Source organism: Rhododendron vialii, chromosome 12a, assembly GCF_030253575.1.
Source record: "Rhododendron vialii isolate Sample 1 chromosome 12a, ASM3025357v1".
NCBI lineage: Eukaryota > Viridiplantae > Streptophyta > Magnoliopsida > Ericales > Ericaceae > Rhododendron > Rhododendron vialii.
Genome location: NC_080568.1, coordinates 32037643 through 32054239, shown reverse-complemented (window position 1 = coordinate 32054239; position 16597 = coordinate 32037643). Strand labels below are relative to the sequence as shown.

At 38.3% G+C, this 16597-nt stretch overlaps 1 protein-coding gene across 2 annotated transcripts; it reads left to right on the top strand.

The window, feature by feature from the left end:
* Positions 1-1763: 1763 nt before the first annotated feature.
* Positions 1764-15593, top strand: LOC131312104 (uncharacterized). 2 transcript variants are annotated; one of them, XM_058339846.1, is made up of 16 exons: positions 1764-1922; positions 3825-4119; positions 4311-4439; positions 4545-4752; positions 5588-5734; positions 6468-6542; positions 7187-7258; positions 8006-8077; positions 8752-8823; positions 8976-9050; positions 9404-9475; positions 10610-10681; positions 12006-12149; positions 14200-14271; positions 14739-14885; positions 15061-15593. In XM_058339846.1, the coding sequence occupies exons 2-16, from the start codon at positions 3922-3924 to the stop codon at positions 15243-15245; spliced, it is 1740 nt and encodes a 579-aa protein (XP_058195829.1). In that variant the 5' UTR covers positions 1764-1922; positions 3825-3921; the 3' UTR covers positions 15246-15593. The 2 variants fall into 2 exon arrangements, with proteins under 2 accessions (XP_058195829.1, XP_058195830.1); XM_058339847.1 differs by lacking the exon at positions 8752-8823.
* The last annotated feature ends 1004 nt before the right edge of the window (positions 15594-16597 follow it).

Below are 16597 nucleotides of genomic sequence, written 5' to 3'. Positions count from 1 at the left end.
CATGTCGTGTTGTACTAATTTGTTTCCAAAACACATTCAATTTATTTTTGCAAAATGATAGAATATTAGTACTAGTGTTTGTGCCTGTTCGATACATGGAATCATTGCTATGTGGTATTTCAAATTTATTTTCCACCACATATGTCTTTTGGTGCATAAAGTGAGACCAATGCTAGTTTGCATTGAACACGGGACAGAGAAAATTATTAAAATATTTTTTTATCAACTAGGGTTGTGTTCGTTCGATGCACGAGATAAAAAAACAATTTGTGCTCACTCCACACTTTGTAGTGAAAACCACACAAACTTGTGATGGAGAGATAAGTTGGGTCACCACATAAAAATATCACTGGAGCATTGAATTATTTTTCCTCAATTTTCCTAAAATCTCTCCCACGTCTCCTCTATCTCCCACGTCCCCTCTCTCCCTCCCAATTTAAACAAATTAAAAGAAAATCAAAACTGTTAAAAATTAGAGATGAAGGTTTGGAAGATTGTTAGGCCTAAACACATTTCTATAGGAGGCACTGTAATGTCGTGTTGTACTAATTTGTTTCCCAAAACACATTCAATTTATTTTTGCAAAATGATAGAATATTAGTACAAGTGTTTGTGCCCGATGCATGGAATCATTGCTGTGTGGCATTTCAAATTTATTTTTCACCACACATGTCTTTTGGTGCATAAAGTGAGATCAATGCTAGCTTGCATTGAACACGAGACAAGGAAAAATATTAAATTATTTTTTTATCATCTAGCGTTGTGTTCGTTCGATGCACGAGACAAAAAAATAATTTGTGCTCACTCCACACATTGTAGTGAAAACCACACAAACGTGTGATGGAGAGATAAGTTGGGTCACCACATAAAAATATCATTGGAGCATTGAATTATTTTTCCTTAATTTTCCTAAAATCTCTCCCACGTCCCCTCTCTCTCCCATGTCCCCTCTCTCCGTCCCAATTTAAACAAATTAAAAGAAAATCAAAACTCTAAAAAATGAGAGTTAAAGGTTTGGAAGATTGTTAGGCCTAAACACATTCCTATAGATAGATAGATAGATAGATCACAAGAGTTGAGTGCCTTATCCATGAGAACTCGAATTCAAGACCTCCCCTTCAATTCAATGAGTGATCAAAGCGAGTGCCTATAATTGAAGGAGAAATAGTTGACAGCTTTTAATTCAAAAAATAAGGCGTTGCCATATTTTTTAGCTTAAAAGTGAATGTTTTTTAAAATATTTGAGTAAAAGTAAAAAAAAAATTATTTTTCCAATTCGTTTCAACGAAACAAATCAATAATTCATAAAAAATTAACAAACGCGAAAAAAATTTGAATTCAGACAAAACTAGCTTAAACACTTTCTGCTCAGCAGAACTTTAGCCTATTTGAAAAATAAGTGTACTTATTTTTTTTTAGCGGAACGAGATTTAATTGGGCCGGAGGGCACCACGTAACATGGCAGTGCTACGTATAAATATCATCAGAAAAATACTACTAGTACTCCAGTAGGCCTGCATTTTTGAATTTAAAAATCCCGAAAACATTGCGTGTAATATCTTCAAGCAAAGTGGCCCCACCACCAAGCAACCCAACCGGATAAAGCAAGCAGCAAACGGAAAAACCCTAACGCGGGCCCCACTCTTCCCCTCCCGCTTATCTCATCTTCTCCGAAGCATAAAAAAAAAAAACCCTCCGAACCTAACCCCTTCCACTGACTCCGCACTCCACGTGGCCGCCATCCGTAGCTTCGGAACCTCGGCTCGTCATCAGCAACCACTGTCACTTGTACGCTTCTTTTAATTCTTCAATTATTCTTCTACGACTTTCGCATTCCTTCAGCGCTCTCTCTCTCTCTCTCTCTAGAGCTTTCTGACTCCGACGATCAAACCGGAGTACTGATCAGATGATCGCGATTTTCGGTTAGATTCCTCTCCTTCGAATTTATACAAGCATATACGCGCCGGTATCTGTATATACGTGTATGAGTATTTGCGTATTTGCTGTTTTGTAGGCATACGGTTTTAGTCCGCTACTGATGCTTTGTCTTGTGTTTAGTTTCCTAAGGAAATGAAGGAAAGTCGAGAATTGTCCAGTTTCGTGAATTGTACTGTTCAGTTTCGTGATTATAACCTGCATCTTGTTCAACTGGTGCACGTGCAAGGGCGGAACCAGAAATCTAATCCGCTCTGGGCTAACCCAAAATATATATGAACCAAAAAGAGCTCTATAATTAATGTCCGGCAAACTTGTATATTAATACGTAAATGTTCAAAAATAAACAAAGAAAAAGTATAAAAAAACGTACACTATTGAAGTTGTATTTTACTGAAGTTGTGTCCTACATTATTTCAGAGAGTATAAATCATTTAGTATTATCGAATTTGAGTAAAATACAAACCAAAAAGAGCTCTATAATTAATGTCCGGCAAACTTGTATATTAATACGTAAACGTTCAAAAATAAACAAAGAAAAAGTATAAAAAGCGTGCACTATTGAAGTTGTATTTTACTGAAGTTGTGTCCTACATTATTTCAGAGAGTATAAATCATTTAGTATTATCGAATTTGAGTCGATATCTTCAATAAATTCTCCTTCAATGTAGATGATCATAGAATGAGGTGGGCTAAACTTTAATGAGCTAAAATTTTACACATAAATTTTACTTTTTTGTTTTTAAAAGTCCACATGGGCTATAGCCCACCCTAGTCTCCACTTAGTTTTGCCCTTGTGCACGTGAATGACGAATAACACATTCAAATCAAATGGAGGATACATCCAGCGATAAATTGATCCGACTTTAGATGTCGGAGAAAAGCATGCTAGTTGTCACGTTAGCTCCACTATTGATGAGGCTTCCTAATTGAAGTATTGATGGAGTTTTTCTTTTTACGCCATGCAGATTCTATTTTTTGAGTTTTTTTGCACCTAAGTATCCAAGGAGTATTTTAATCTGATGCAAATAAATTCCAAAAATTATGCACGGGAGTACTTTATTCTTTAATCCTAAAATTGTACCTTGTGTTTGTCTGGGGGAGAGCAATTTGGGATTAGGGAGTAAAAGCGATACGTGTACAAATCTAGTTCTACTTGTTGGTTTAAGTTGTGTTTGTTCACAATTCTCAATTTCGGTAACCGAAGCAACAGTGAAAGCATCAGCAGCCTATTCTTTTGTATGTTCTTCGCACAAGTAAATGGACGGGATATCGGGTTGTACCGTTATAGTAATCCGATTGTGATACAATGCTAGCCAATTCGATGCATTTGATTTCCCCTGTATTAATTGAGTTTTGGAACGGATATTTTTTTCGATGGCAAAGGAAACTTCCTCAATGATGTGCGTAAGCACAAGTCTCAGCAAAATTTGTTGGACCAACTTGTTATCCAAAAGTCACTTCTCTATTTTAGCTAGTCATCTTCGTAAGGACGCTCTACAATTATGCGTGCCTGGTGCATCCATGCATGCTTATTCTTACATGGCCAATGTATCTCAGAAACTGAGTAGCCAAGAAAATAATGTTCAATTATAGAGTGCTGTGCTCAAATGCAACTGCACGTAGAACATGGATTGTTTAGAGATCTCGTGAAGTGCGTTAGAACTTAGAACTGTGCCTTTTCTTTTGTAGATGGATTCTCTATTTCTCAATGTAAACTCATACTTCACATGTTTGCCTATGCCTCTGCAATGAACACTTAAATAGTTGAATACCAGTTCCTTTGACTGGAAACATGTTTCCGAAGCCATCTACGCATTACAACGATTAGTTAATCAATTGCTGGCTTTAATTGGCATACCTTCTCTCTGTCTCGTTTGGTTTTACAGATTGGAGTGGAGTGTCCTGACCTTTTGTAGTTCAATGGATCACTTTTCTGGTGAAGTTATATGTAGTATATAGCTAGATTACAAAGATCCTTGCAAGATGGGTGGAGCTTGTTCTAGGAAGCGAGACCAACAGGTTGACGAAGACAGTGAAAATAGAGGAGTTTCTGGAAGATATTGCAAGAGCGGAAGTTTTAAGTGGTTGGGAAACTCATTATCTCGGTCTTTTAAAGATAATGAGCTTGGAAAAGTGCGATGCCCATCTCTGATGGAGTTGTGCATTTACAAGATACGAGAGGTATATATCATGCTTTGTGAGGCCGCAAGAGACTTGAAATTTATACGACGATGCTAGTTACAATTCGTAGCTGCATAGAAAGCCCACACGACGCCTATTCGGGGGGCCATAGATGTGGATATGGGGAATATGGCTGAATAATTTTCCCCTTGTTTGCTTCTCCTAATTTTTTCCATCTGCATTGTCTACAGGATATCAAAAAATATAGCACCTTCTCCATGCTGCCAAGGGATATTAGTCAGCAGGTCTTCAATGAATTGGTGCACTCACAAATTCTAACTGCGGTTTATCTTGAAGCTTTTAGAGATTGTGCTCTCCAGGTAATTACTGATTAAGGTTATAGAAGCCTCTTCTTTTCAATTTTTTTTTAAATTTTTAGTTATTGGTTAAAAGGAACTCAAGAGGCATCTATTTTCATCTGGCAGGATCTTGATTTGGGAGAATACCCAGGATTGAAGGACAGTTGGATGGATGTCATATCTTCACAGGGGTCTTCTTTACTTTCTGTTGATCTTTCTGGTTCTGAAGTTACAGACTTGGGGTTGATTCCTCTCAAAAGCTGCACAAATCTTCAGGCCCTGAATTTCAATTACTGTGATCTGATTTCAGACAATGGTCTAGCTCACATCAGTGGTATGCCTATTTTAATTGAGTATTCTAGTTTTTCTATGGTTAAGAAATATCCGGGTGTGTGATCTCTTGGCAAGGCAGCAAAAAAAGTAGAAGGGTAAATGGAGGGATTATAATGTGATTAAATCATTCTTTTTATGTTCTTCTGACACTACCAATTTTTGCCACCCACTAATCTTCCTATGATTGAGAATCAACTCGACTCCTCCATTCACCAAAATCAGCTGCAGAAATTGTCAATCGGGTTCTGTTGTTCCTGTTAGTGCACTGGGTTTGTAGAAATTGTGGTTCATAAGGACAGCTGAAATAAGCGGACATTTGGTTTGCCTTGATTGATTTGGCTTCTGTTTTTTCCTTAAGACGGCCTTGTGGACAGTTTTTGAGCTATGGGTATATATGGCTTACCATTTTCCCTCTACTAATTGATTTGGCAAGTAGGGCGGCTTGGTGGTGTTCTGTTTTTTGATTTCTAGGTTTTTTTGTATTGGGCTTGGCCCATTAGGTTTGTGGGCTTGTCCCAATAGGTGTTATGGGAATGTCCCAATGGGTTTCCTCGGTTGGTATCTTGCCAATCGAGGGTTTGGGTTTCGGACTAGGCACAGGATTGTTCTTAACTTAGTTATAGGAATATGATGCCGTTCTCCTTGCTCCTATTGTCATTGTAACAATTCAATGATTAATGAAATTATTTGCCTTCCAAATTTTTTTTTCTTTTACCTCTTTTGTGTCTTCTTCCTTTCAGTCACCACCTATTAAAATGGACTTGAACCACCTCACATTTTCCATGAGAAAGTTCTTTCTGTGGTTTATGCAATATGTTTGGGGTTAAAATTTTCAGGTCTCTCAAACATAACAACTTTGAGTTTCAGAAGAAACAATCAAATTACTGCTCAAGGACTGAGTGTCTTGGCTGGCTTAATTAACTTGTTGAAGTTGGATTTTGAGAGATGTCCTGGCATCTGTGGTGGACTTGTTCACCTCAAAGGTTTGTTCTTGCTCAAAGTTCTATGGTCTGAAAGTAAGCTTCCATTGCCTTGCTTTTGCATATCTGCTCTATTTGGTGTTGCAGTATTTGAAACAGTGTTAAACTTCTTCAAAATATCTGGCAGTGCCATCAATTTTGATAGAAGCACACATTACTTCACGAATTGCCATCAATGAACTTAAGAGTTCCATAATCTATGTGACATCAGAAACATAATGCGGTGTTGGTAAAATATGCTGATGGTGCCTGTATGGTTGACTTAACCTCAGGCATTGTTTATTTTCTTTCTTATTGTCTCTTTTCTTTTTGGATTGCTTTGTTAGTGTAAAAAGAAATGGAAAATAAGATGGGCTTTCGGGGAAGTAGTAGCTATGCAGAGATGCTTACCAACTCATTTTATAGTAGTAGTGAGGGTCACAATCAGCTTTTTGCATTTGACTCGTTTTCATGTTTTTTCATTGGTGTTGTACTTTCTTGGAGAATATATGCGAGGAGCTTCATGAAACTACTGATATCAGTCATATGTAGTTTTGGGTCATGGATTAACTTTCTCACGTGTTCCAATTTTTTTTTTAATTGGCCTCACTTGTTCATTCTTCTCTCTGGGATTTGACTAGTGTTATAAAAAATTTGAATGCACTGTCAAGTATGCTAAATTTTGACTGTCGTTGAAATATGTATCAATGATCATTCATCAAGTACCTGGCTTGTGTATGGATGACTTATTTTGCAGGGCTAACGAAGCTTCAGTCTCTTAATGTGAAATGTTGCAATTGCATAACAGATGCCGATATGAAGCATCTCTCAGGTTTCTTTGTTTCTCTCTCTCTCTCTCTCTCTCTCCCTCCCTCCCTCCCTCCCTCCCTCTCACGCACGCGCACACACTCTTTTGTTTATTGGTGTCCTTGACCATTAATACTGAATTAGGGTACATTCATATGGTTTCACCTGCAGTTTCTAGAATTTTGTTTTTCATTTCATTAATTGCACTGATAAAGTACGTAGTCTACTGATTAGAACGGAACTTTATTTCTTTAATCATCGTTTTGGATTACTGCTATGTAGAGTGGATAGGGTTCATTTCCTAGCATGGAGGTCGGGTTGAAGTAATGGATACACCCAGATTCTAACATCGTACTACTGGAATCCATTCTACCTGTCCTAATCTATTCGACCAACTGGAGGTCTAGCTCAGGGGTCCCCTGTCTTCTTTCCTCTGGGCGTGTTCTTTTTATGTTTTCAGATTCTTTCTTTCTTCTTTTTTTGTTTGGGGGGGTGTCGATTTCTAGCGATGTTGAAATTAGACATCAAAACCATTTCCGTTATTCGTTTACTTTTGGAGGCAATGTGGTAGAGAGTTTGCATAATTTAGTCATGGGAAACCATGAACATCCAAATGTCCTTTTGTGCAAATGATCCAGTCATCTGTCTTGCTATTTTCATCATTTTCAGGTCTTACCAACTTGAAAGAGTTGCATATTTCTTGCACTAAGGTCTCAGATCGTGGTGTCACTTATCTAAGAGGTACTTGGTTTTTCCTTTAAGCTACTATCTTGTTCTACATATTTGTCTTAATATAGTATGGTCCCCGAGTGAAGTGCAACCCAGGCGACCCAGTAAGATTTCACCAATGTGACCTGCTAGTCACGGGTTTGAGCTTTGGAAACAGCCTCTCCGCTTGCGAGGATAATGCTGCGTACATCCAACCCTTTCCGGGACCCTACCGTAGCGGAAGTGTATTTGATCAATTGGAGATAGTTTTCAATGTTGGTACAACAAGATTTGGATTGCTAGGTTATAGAGGTAACAATGACTGGAAAGACCTCGCCTTAGCCATTCGCATTAGGGCAGCTCGTAATGTATGTGGTAGAAGGAAATTGGTAGTGGGACTAACTTTTCCTAATGCATGAATACCACTTCTTTGTGAAGTGTCAAAGACGTCTTATTTTCATGTAGAGTGGATATCAACGTGCTCTATGCATTTGCTAGACCTATTCTTGTTAACACTAGCATTTGAAGTACTCCTCCTCCCATGTGTTCCTGGCAGAGCCATTGAATTCCCCATCTTACCAAGTGTTTCTTCATCATTTCCTTGGACCATCAAAACATGGGTGTGTTATGGTTGTGTTGTATCTAAATAGTCTGATAAAGTGATAATAGTTCCATTTAGAGCCTAATTTCACCTTCTGCCATGGTCAGTTTTAATTCCATGCTTTTATTGTCAAAGTCAATCAAACCTTTTCCTCAATATTTAGTTTTCTTGCATTTCAGGTTTGAACAAACTTTCTCTATTGAACATGGAAGGTTGCCCTGTTACTTCAGCATGCTTGGAGACACTTGCAGGTTTCACTTGCGCCTTTGCTTCTCTTCCAATTTCGGAGTTCTTAGCATTACTTATGTAATTGGACATTCTAGTGAATACTCCGGTCTTTGAGAGAAGGGCATGGGATGGAGGAAAATTAATAGTGGATGCCAAACGATATGTTACCTTACTACTGATGGAATTTTTTTAGGGCATGAAGAAACCGACTTTTGTATGTTTTTCTTGGGAGTTGAATTAGCCAGGTCTTAAAAATGATTGCATGATTTCCATTGAGAATTACATCTCAAAAAATGCTATTAGCCGTGTAAATATTTTTTTGTAAATCAGGTTGGTTTTGTATGATTTCCTTCAAGAATTATAACTTAAAAAATGCTATTTGCTGCATAACTTAGGTTGGTCTTAAAATGCTATTAGCTGCGTTTAAATTATTTTTTTTTTTTGTAACTCAGGTTGGTTTTGTATGATTTCCTATGAGAATTTTAAGTTTTGTGCAGCAAGGGCAATAAAAAAGTTTTGCTGTCAAAAAAGCAGATTAACGAGAAAAGGAGAAGATTTATTGCCTGTAGAATGTTTTCTACTTGGAAATATCTTCTGATTCTCAGAGAGTAGATTGTGGAGTCATGCATGCTATGGCCTATTTTAAAATTCTGTTCTATTTTTGGTACTGATATAGTTTCTAACTTGTTCTATGCAGCTCTTCCTGTCCTCTTATATTTGAACCTAAGCAGATGTAATTTAACTGACGATGGTTGTGAAAAGTTTTCAGGTTTGTTAAATGTCAACCTTACATCAGTGTTAGAATAGTGGAAACATCTTTTAAGTTAAGATGGTCATTACTATCTCTAACTTCATGTGGAAAACATTCAAGGTAACCTTCACAACAAAAAGTTCACGTTCTGCATGTTATGTTTTCTGCAGCGCTACGGAATCTGAAAGTGCTAAACATCGGATTCAATGATAATATCTCTGGTGCTTGTTTGGTACACCTGAGAGGTGGTTTTTCCTTCCTTGCATTTACATTAAGCTTGACAACAGTATGGAAAACATTAGTTTTTTCCCACTTGTGGGTTGTCCTTCCTGTTTATTTTATTTTATTTGGGGGAAATTGGTAGCTCATACTATTATTGAAATGTTGCATTGCATGCAAAATTTCATTACTGTCCATTTAAGGGAGAACTTTTCTTCTTCTTATTGACTTCACACCACATGTGTTGCTGCATACCTGGTTTTCTCATTTTTTGGTAAATACGTTCATATAGATCTAAATAGATTCATTTCTGAACTCTGAAGTATACAGGGATTACTGTTTGTGGTTGATTATGTTCTTCTGCTCTTGCTTCAACCAGGTTTAACGAACGTGGAGAGCTTAAACCTGGATTCATGCAGGATTGATGATGAAGGCCTGGTTAACTTGGCAGGTCATTCTTACTCAATTACTATCTGTTTTATTTGGTTCCTCTTGTCCATGTTGCGCTTATAGTGGCAGTCATGTTTCCCTCAAGGTGAGTAAAATGTTACATGTTTTACTGGAACATGTAAAGCTGTGTATTATTTGACTTCCATTGTTAGTGGTTTCTAATGTTTTCCAGTCAGGCACAATTATTCACCTTTGGTGGTTAAGTTTTAGTCGTCTTGTGTAAATTACATGCCAATATATGAGGGAAGAGATATTCCTAAAACCTAGATCAATGGGTTGCTGTATACAAGACATCTATTTTCTGTTTTTTGCTGCTTCTGGAGCAGATATTTATGATGAGTGATGCAACATCTGCCAAAATACCGTCAACCCTGGGAGAGAGTGGCAGAACTCTGGAGAATATGGCTGGATGAACGTGGAAGTGATGGAGTTTAGCCTCTCTTTAGTTGAGGAGGGTCATATAAATCTGTCTAATGCTCCAGTTATGATTAAATCACAAGGTATGGGAAGACTTCTCCGGTGACAAGGTTGGTTGGAGACATCACATGAAGTTAGAATCAAACTTGACGCATGAGAAATGCTGCGTGGCCTCCTACTCATTGATGCCTCCAGGATGTGGGTGCTAGGCATATGCCATGCCTGATGCCTCTTTGATGAGTTATTTGCCTTTTAGGAACTTAAAGTTAGACAATGGGTGTGCCACAACCACAATGGGAAACCACGGTGACGAGTTGGAGGTACCATGGTCCATATGTCTAGGATATTGGGCACTTGGCAGTTTTTTTGCGGTGAGGTCCTCCATGCTATCATGGTGGTCACCCTGATGGTGATGATGATTTGTTAGGACATTAGAGTCACGCAGCATGTACCTACAAATTTTTCAGAGCAATCAGGATAGGATTCAGAACCAACCTGCACATTTTATTTTCTGCTAAAGGGGTTGTCTTCATACATCTGGACCTTATTTCTCATTCTAGTCTCTCTTTATCTGTAGATGTATACTTGTATGTCCTCTCTCTCTATATATCTGTGTGGGTGCATATGTGTATGTATGTATCTATCTATCTGTCTATCTATCTATCTATATAATCTACTAGGGATGCTGTTTCCTTACATGCTTATGGTTCAAGCGCAGGCCTTCGACTTTTGCGATGTTTGGAGTTGTCTGATACTGAAGTTGGAAACAATGGCCTCCGCCATCTCTCTGGTTAGATTCTTCCTCTACTTAATAGTATGCAGCAGACAAATACTCCTAAAATAAAATGATATTTTGATGTGCTGGGAATTGGATTTCGCTTTATTCAGGCACTTCGCTAATAGTTGTTTTGGTTTATCAATCTACTTTTTTGTTATTTCCTCAATGACGATATATGTCTGTGCGTCTGATACCTTATGCCTGGTACTGAGTGATGTGTATTTGTTTCTGGTGTAGAATTTTAGGTATGCGTAAGGTCATATTGGTTTGGATTTTTGATTGTTTAGGTGTTTTAGTTTGTGTTGGGAATAGGTCGAAGTTTTAGCAGTGCATCAAACATGCTGTTGTGGGGCCACAACAACTGCAGGCAATTAGTACCTGCTCTGCTATTTGCCTTGCTTAGTAAGGAAAATCCTATGTGTACCGACCATTTTTGGACCGAAACCGTACCGACGGCCGCGCGCGGCCGTCTCCGGCCACCGGACGGCCGATCCGAGCCGTCCAAAAATTTTAAAAAAAAAAACCGAGGGGCCCAACACGGGAATCAACGTCATCCGATGTGTGTAGGGTGCTTGATCTAAACACCCTATTTTTCGTGTATATATGTATACACGAAAAATAGGGTGTTTAGATCAAGCACCCTACACACATCGGATGACGTTGATTCCCGTGTTGGGCCCCTCGGTTTTTTTTTTTAAAATTTTTGGACGGCTCGGATCGGCCGTCCGGTGGCCGGAGACGGCCGCGCGCGGCCGTCGGTACGGTTTCGGTCCAAAATGGTCGGTGTATATAGCAGTACTCGCTTAGTAACATCTGCGGTTGGAAAACAAATAACACACTGATGGGGCTAACATACTTTTCGTGGTGAATCCACTCATGTAAACATAACTTTTCAGGTTTTATTTCTTTCATATTACATGTATACGTTGCTCATGTATGTTTGCATGTGAGAGTCTGAGATTTTCTTAATCTCCAGAGTTTAAGGACACATTGACATGTATAACTTGCCAAAGTTCTTCATTTTTCTTCTTAGTCACGTGGGGAGTAGGGGTGGATTAAGTGTTTACTAGTTTAGACAAGGTGTCAAGGAATGTATTTGTAATTTGGGTCCTGTTTGGTAAACAGGTTGGAAATTAAAAGTTTGGAAAGCCTGCTAAAGCAGGAACCTGTCTTTTTCCTTTTTCGCGTGGAGTGTTACGTAATTTGTGTTAAAGTTATGTTGCTGTTCTCCCGCACAATTCCAATGTTTGCTTGCACTTGGATACAACAAAGTTTCTCTGTTAGGATCTTATGTCATTTCTAATCTGTATTACTCAGTACTGATCTCTTTTTGTAGGTTTGACTAATCTGGAGAGTTTAAATCTGTCCTTTACTGTTGTCACTGATGGTGGTTTAAAAAAGTTGTCTGGATTGTCATCGCTCAAGTCGCTAAATTTGGACTCCCGCAGTGTTACAGATGTTGGGCTTGCCTCTCTCACGAGTAAGTGTGTTTGAGGTGGTGTTGTGTTTGGGTGCGTGTTTTGTTGAGTAGTCAATTTTCTTTTTATGGCTGATCAATTTGGTAGATTACCCTTAATAGATGGTTTGTGAGTGAGTGTCTTTTCTAGTGGAGTTATAATAATCCTGCTTACATTTCCTAATTTGATGTTTACTAGATGCTACTATTGGACTGCGCATCAAACTTTTAAAGGAATGAATTTTTATACTGATTTTAGCTCCCATGGTTGCTTGATAGATATATAATAGACGTCATATCCAGTGTCACAGTCTTTTGAATTAAACTTGGAAAGTAGATGTTTTGCATGAATTTCGATGTGAGAATTATTTAGAACTATACAAATAGCATTGTTTTTAGTGGAGCCATGCACAAAGATTGAACATTCAACTGTAACTTTACACAGTTGTAATGTGTCAGGGCGACTGTTGGCCTATAATTTGGTCTCGGCTCTCCTCATGTTTATGCCCTTTCGGTAGATCGTACTTTTTTTTTTTGATCCGCTGGTAGATCGTACTTTCACACGGGGAATATATTATGAGTAGAAATTTGTTCATTTTGCTTCATGATGTTTGATGAAGTTCTGGACAATTTCGCTCATGTATGACGTTAAACACCAAAATTAAAATGACATGATTATATCATCGGGATTGCATTCCATCAGTGGCTGGTTCGATGTTATTCATTGGTGCTTCTTATTTGACAAGTCGGAGATTCTGAAAGATGACATGGGCTAGGGTCATAATAGAATCTCATATTTCATGTGTAGAGTAGCAAACATCGAAAGTTTGGAGAGCAGATATGGGGACCTTCATAGACCAAATTGTTGTGAAGTTGACACTGTAGTCAGAGGCAGAGCCACCCCCCACCCCCAATTTCGAACCATTATTTTTACATTAATATAATTTATTAGACTCTTATTGGTACTCAGGACAACTTTATATTTTATGCAGATAATGTAAAGATAAGGGTTCAAAAAAAAGAACGGTTGGGATCATAATAATATCTCAATGGCTTTTATTCTTGTTATTCTTTTTAACAAAAAGCCACCGGCAAAGTCAAATTATACGAATTTATACATAACCTTTCACTTCACACTTGTACGGACAACGTATACCAACATAAGTGGACTCCTATCAAATTGCGCCACTCCCGAATCCAAATTCTGGCTTCGCTACTGACCGTAGTGCCTGCAACTTCTGATGTAACCGAAGGTTGGTGGCTTGTATGGTTGATACCAGTAAGAAAAATGCCAGCATGGTTTTTTTAATTTTTTGCCATCATTTTTTCTGACCTTCTCTTTTACTCCTTTCCCCGAAGTGTACCCAATGACGCATCTTTCACCCAAACTCTGGCCCGCAAACAATTGTTAGCCATCATCTGCTGCACAAGTTGTTTGGGAATCCTTTAAGGTAATCTGGTGTCTCACTAACAGTGTCACCTTTTTCAAAACTTGGCAAGGAAGGTGATATGCCTGCAGGATCCTGTATTGTATCATTTGTACCACACCAGTCAGAATTTACCTTAGTCCTACTAGACGCTGATACAGCATCATGTCATTCCTGCCTTCCTGGATACTTTTGCCAACTGTCTTATGTTTTTGGGATGTGAGTGACACAGCTTGATGATTACCAACTCATCAGGTTTCAGTTTTACCAGGGAAAATGGGATGCTTTGCGATTAGTACCTATTCTAGCCCTTTTTTTTTAATCTGGTGACATTCAAAGAGTCTATGGTTTTCTTGTTGGTTTAGCACAACTTTTGTTTCCCTTTGGATTGGTTACCTTCTGAGCCAAACAGAATGCTAGAAGTTAACCAACATACAACCACCCCCCCCTCTCCCCGTGTGTGTGTGCTCGAATGATTATTGTTTTGTCGGTTTTGTTTTGACAGTAGTCCAATTGTTGAAATTGCAATGATGTGTACATTAATTTGCTTTTCTGTTTCTTTTCTTTTTCTCCAGTCTATTAGTTCAAGTATTCTACACATATTTCTCTAACATGTGAGCATTGCATTTACTGCCTTTTCTTTGCAGGCTTGACTGGATTGACTCATTTAGATCTTTTTGGAGCACGTATAACAGATTCTGGAACAAACTATCTGCGGAGTATGTTCAATTTAACTTCTGATGTAACCATAGTTTGGGTTTGTATTTCTGACACGCACACAAAAAAAAAAAAAAAAAACATCCATCATAACCAAATGCTTGACTTGCCATTTTTTATGTCCTTCCCATGGTTTATAAAACATACTCGCCTTTTGAAGCATGGTATGTGATTGAAAGCTTCAACCATTGTGCTATAAAATGCAATTTAGCTGCCTCCAATACTTTTAATATCGTAAATGTCTCTCTCTCTTGAAGGGGAGTGGAGGTTTGGCTAGTGTTGAAACTCTTAATCAACTTTTTTTTTTAAATATCTACTCACAGATAATCCTATTTTAACCCATCCATACATAACGCCGGGGGGTGGGGTCGGGGTTGGTTTATGCAACTCTTGTTAAGTAATGTGGACTTGGGTTTTGGTATCATTGTTACCTTCTGATTAACAGTGTTTCCTGTGTATTTTGACTCAGACTTTAAGAACCTTAAGTCCTTGGAAATATGTGGAGGAGGGTTAACTGATGCTGGCGTGAAGAACATCAAAGATCTGTCATCATTGACGGTGCTAAATCTCTCACAAAACAGCAACCTCACCGATAAATGTTTGGAAATGATTTCTGGTATCCTTCTTAAACTAACTTCACCGTCGTTTCTCAATGGCTTACGGAAAACTTAGTCCTTTTGCATGGACAAGCAATTAGTGCTATTAATGACAGTTTAATCCAAAAATCTGATCTTTCTGCCTTGTACATTTTTTCCCCTTTCTGCTCATATACTTTGCCTTTTTCAATGCAGGGATGACACAATTGGTTTCTTTGAACGCTTCAAACTCTCGCATAACTGGTGCGGGGTTGCAGTACCTCAGGCCACTAAAGAATCTGAAATCGCTTACGTTGGACTCATGCAAGGTGACTGCAAATGAAATTAAGAATCTTCAGTCAATTCACCTCCCAAATCTGGTAAGCTTTCGCCCCGAATAATTCTTCAGAGGAAAGACCCTGTAAATAGCTAGTCGGGAATGGAGGGCTGCTGCTTTGTTTATATAAGGTCAATAATAGAGCAAGAATCCATTTCATGAATTTGTACATAAGGGTTGACTTGAGCGTGGCTTTAATTTATGGTTCTGACGGGAGGCTAGGAAAGTTTCTTCATGTGCTGCATGTGAAGGCTTTCTTTTTGTATCCGATGCCGAGTACAAAAGGAAAATGTAGATAAAGCTTCCTTGGCATGGTCTAAAAATGCACTTCCTTAGGAGCTGTGGTAAATAATTGCTATTGGGATGTAACTGTACATATTGTTGGAATAGAACTTGGATGATTTCTGGACAATTTGTCATGATTGTTCTACTACTTCAATTGTGCTTCAGCTATTGGAAAACGTTTCTATTATGCTGATGCATAAATGTTTGTTTATATTCAAGTGCAATGATACAAGGGGAAAGAAATTAGAAGGGTTCCGTTGTTCCACTCATTTGGCGGGTGAACAAATTGAACTCCCCCATATGGGGCATTGGCTATATAAATCTACTTTGTTGCAAAATGTATAATACTACCTTGTTCCAAAATGTATATTTGGTTTGTAAAATGAAGACTTAAAAATAAGTATACTATTTTTGCAAGAAAATTTTGAAAATTATCAACAGAAAATTTTGGAAATTATCATTCATTTATTTAGTTTTAGGGCTTTAATTATGTTCTGTCCCATGTATGACCGTCCGGGCGTAAGTCATGACCGTGTCCGGACAGAATATTCTAAGCTGATTTGACTTCCGCCAAAACCACCCGGGTGGGATTTTCAGCAAACCTCGGAAAACCACAATGCTTCACTCCTAACACAAATCTAGAGAGGCAAGGTTACGGTTTTATGAAGAAAAAAAAAAGCGGTGGGATTTTCAACAAACCTCGGAAAACCATAAGGCTTCACTCCTAACATGAATCTAGAGAGGCAAGGTTACGGTTTTACGGAAGAAAAGCATAACCAACAACTGGTATGAAACGGTATTCACAACTTTTCTTGACTGTTGGATGAAGAGGGAGCTAATTGGCAATATGGCTATTCTTATGCCCGACCATCCTCCCAAGAAAAAAGATTGTCCAGATATCAGACTTGGCCTATGTTCGTGCGATGCTCAACGAAGGCACATCTCATTTAGAAACTTATTGCTGAAAATTTGAACACCACCATTGGTCAAACTTGAGCAGTTAGATTGAAAGAATTTATTGGGTTGGAGCTAGTGCAGTTCTGCCATTGGGTTTGTGGCGTTTTCGCACGAATTCTAGACGTGATGCTCACTCAGTATGTCATTGGACAGAAATTAGCTATTAAGTTGGGT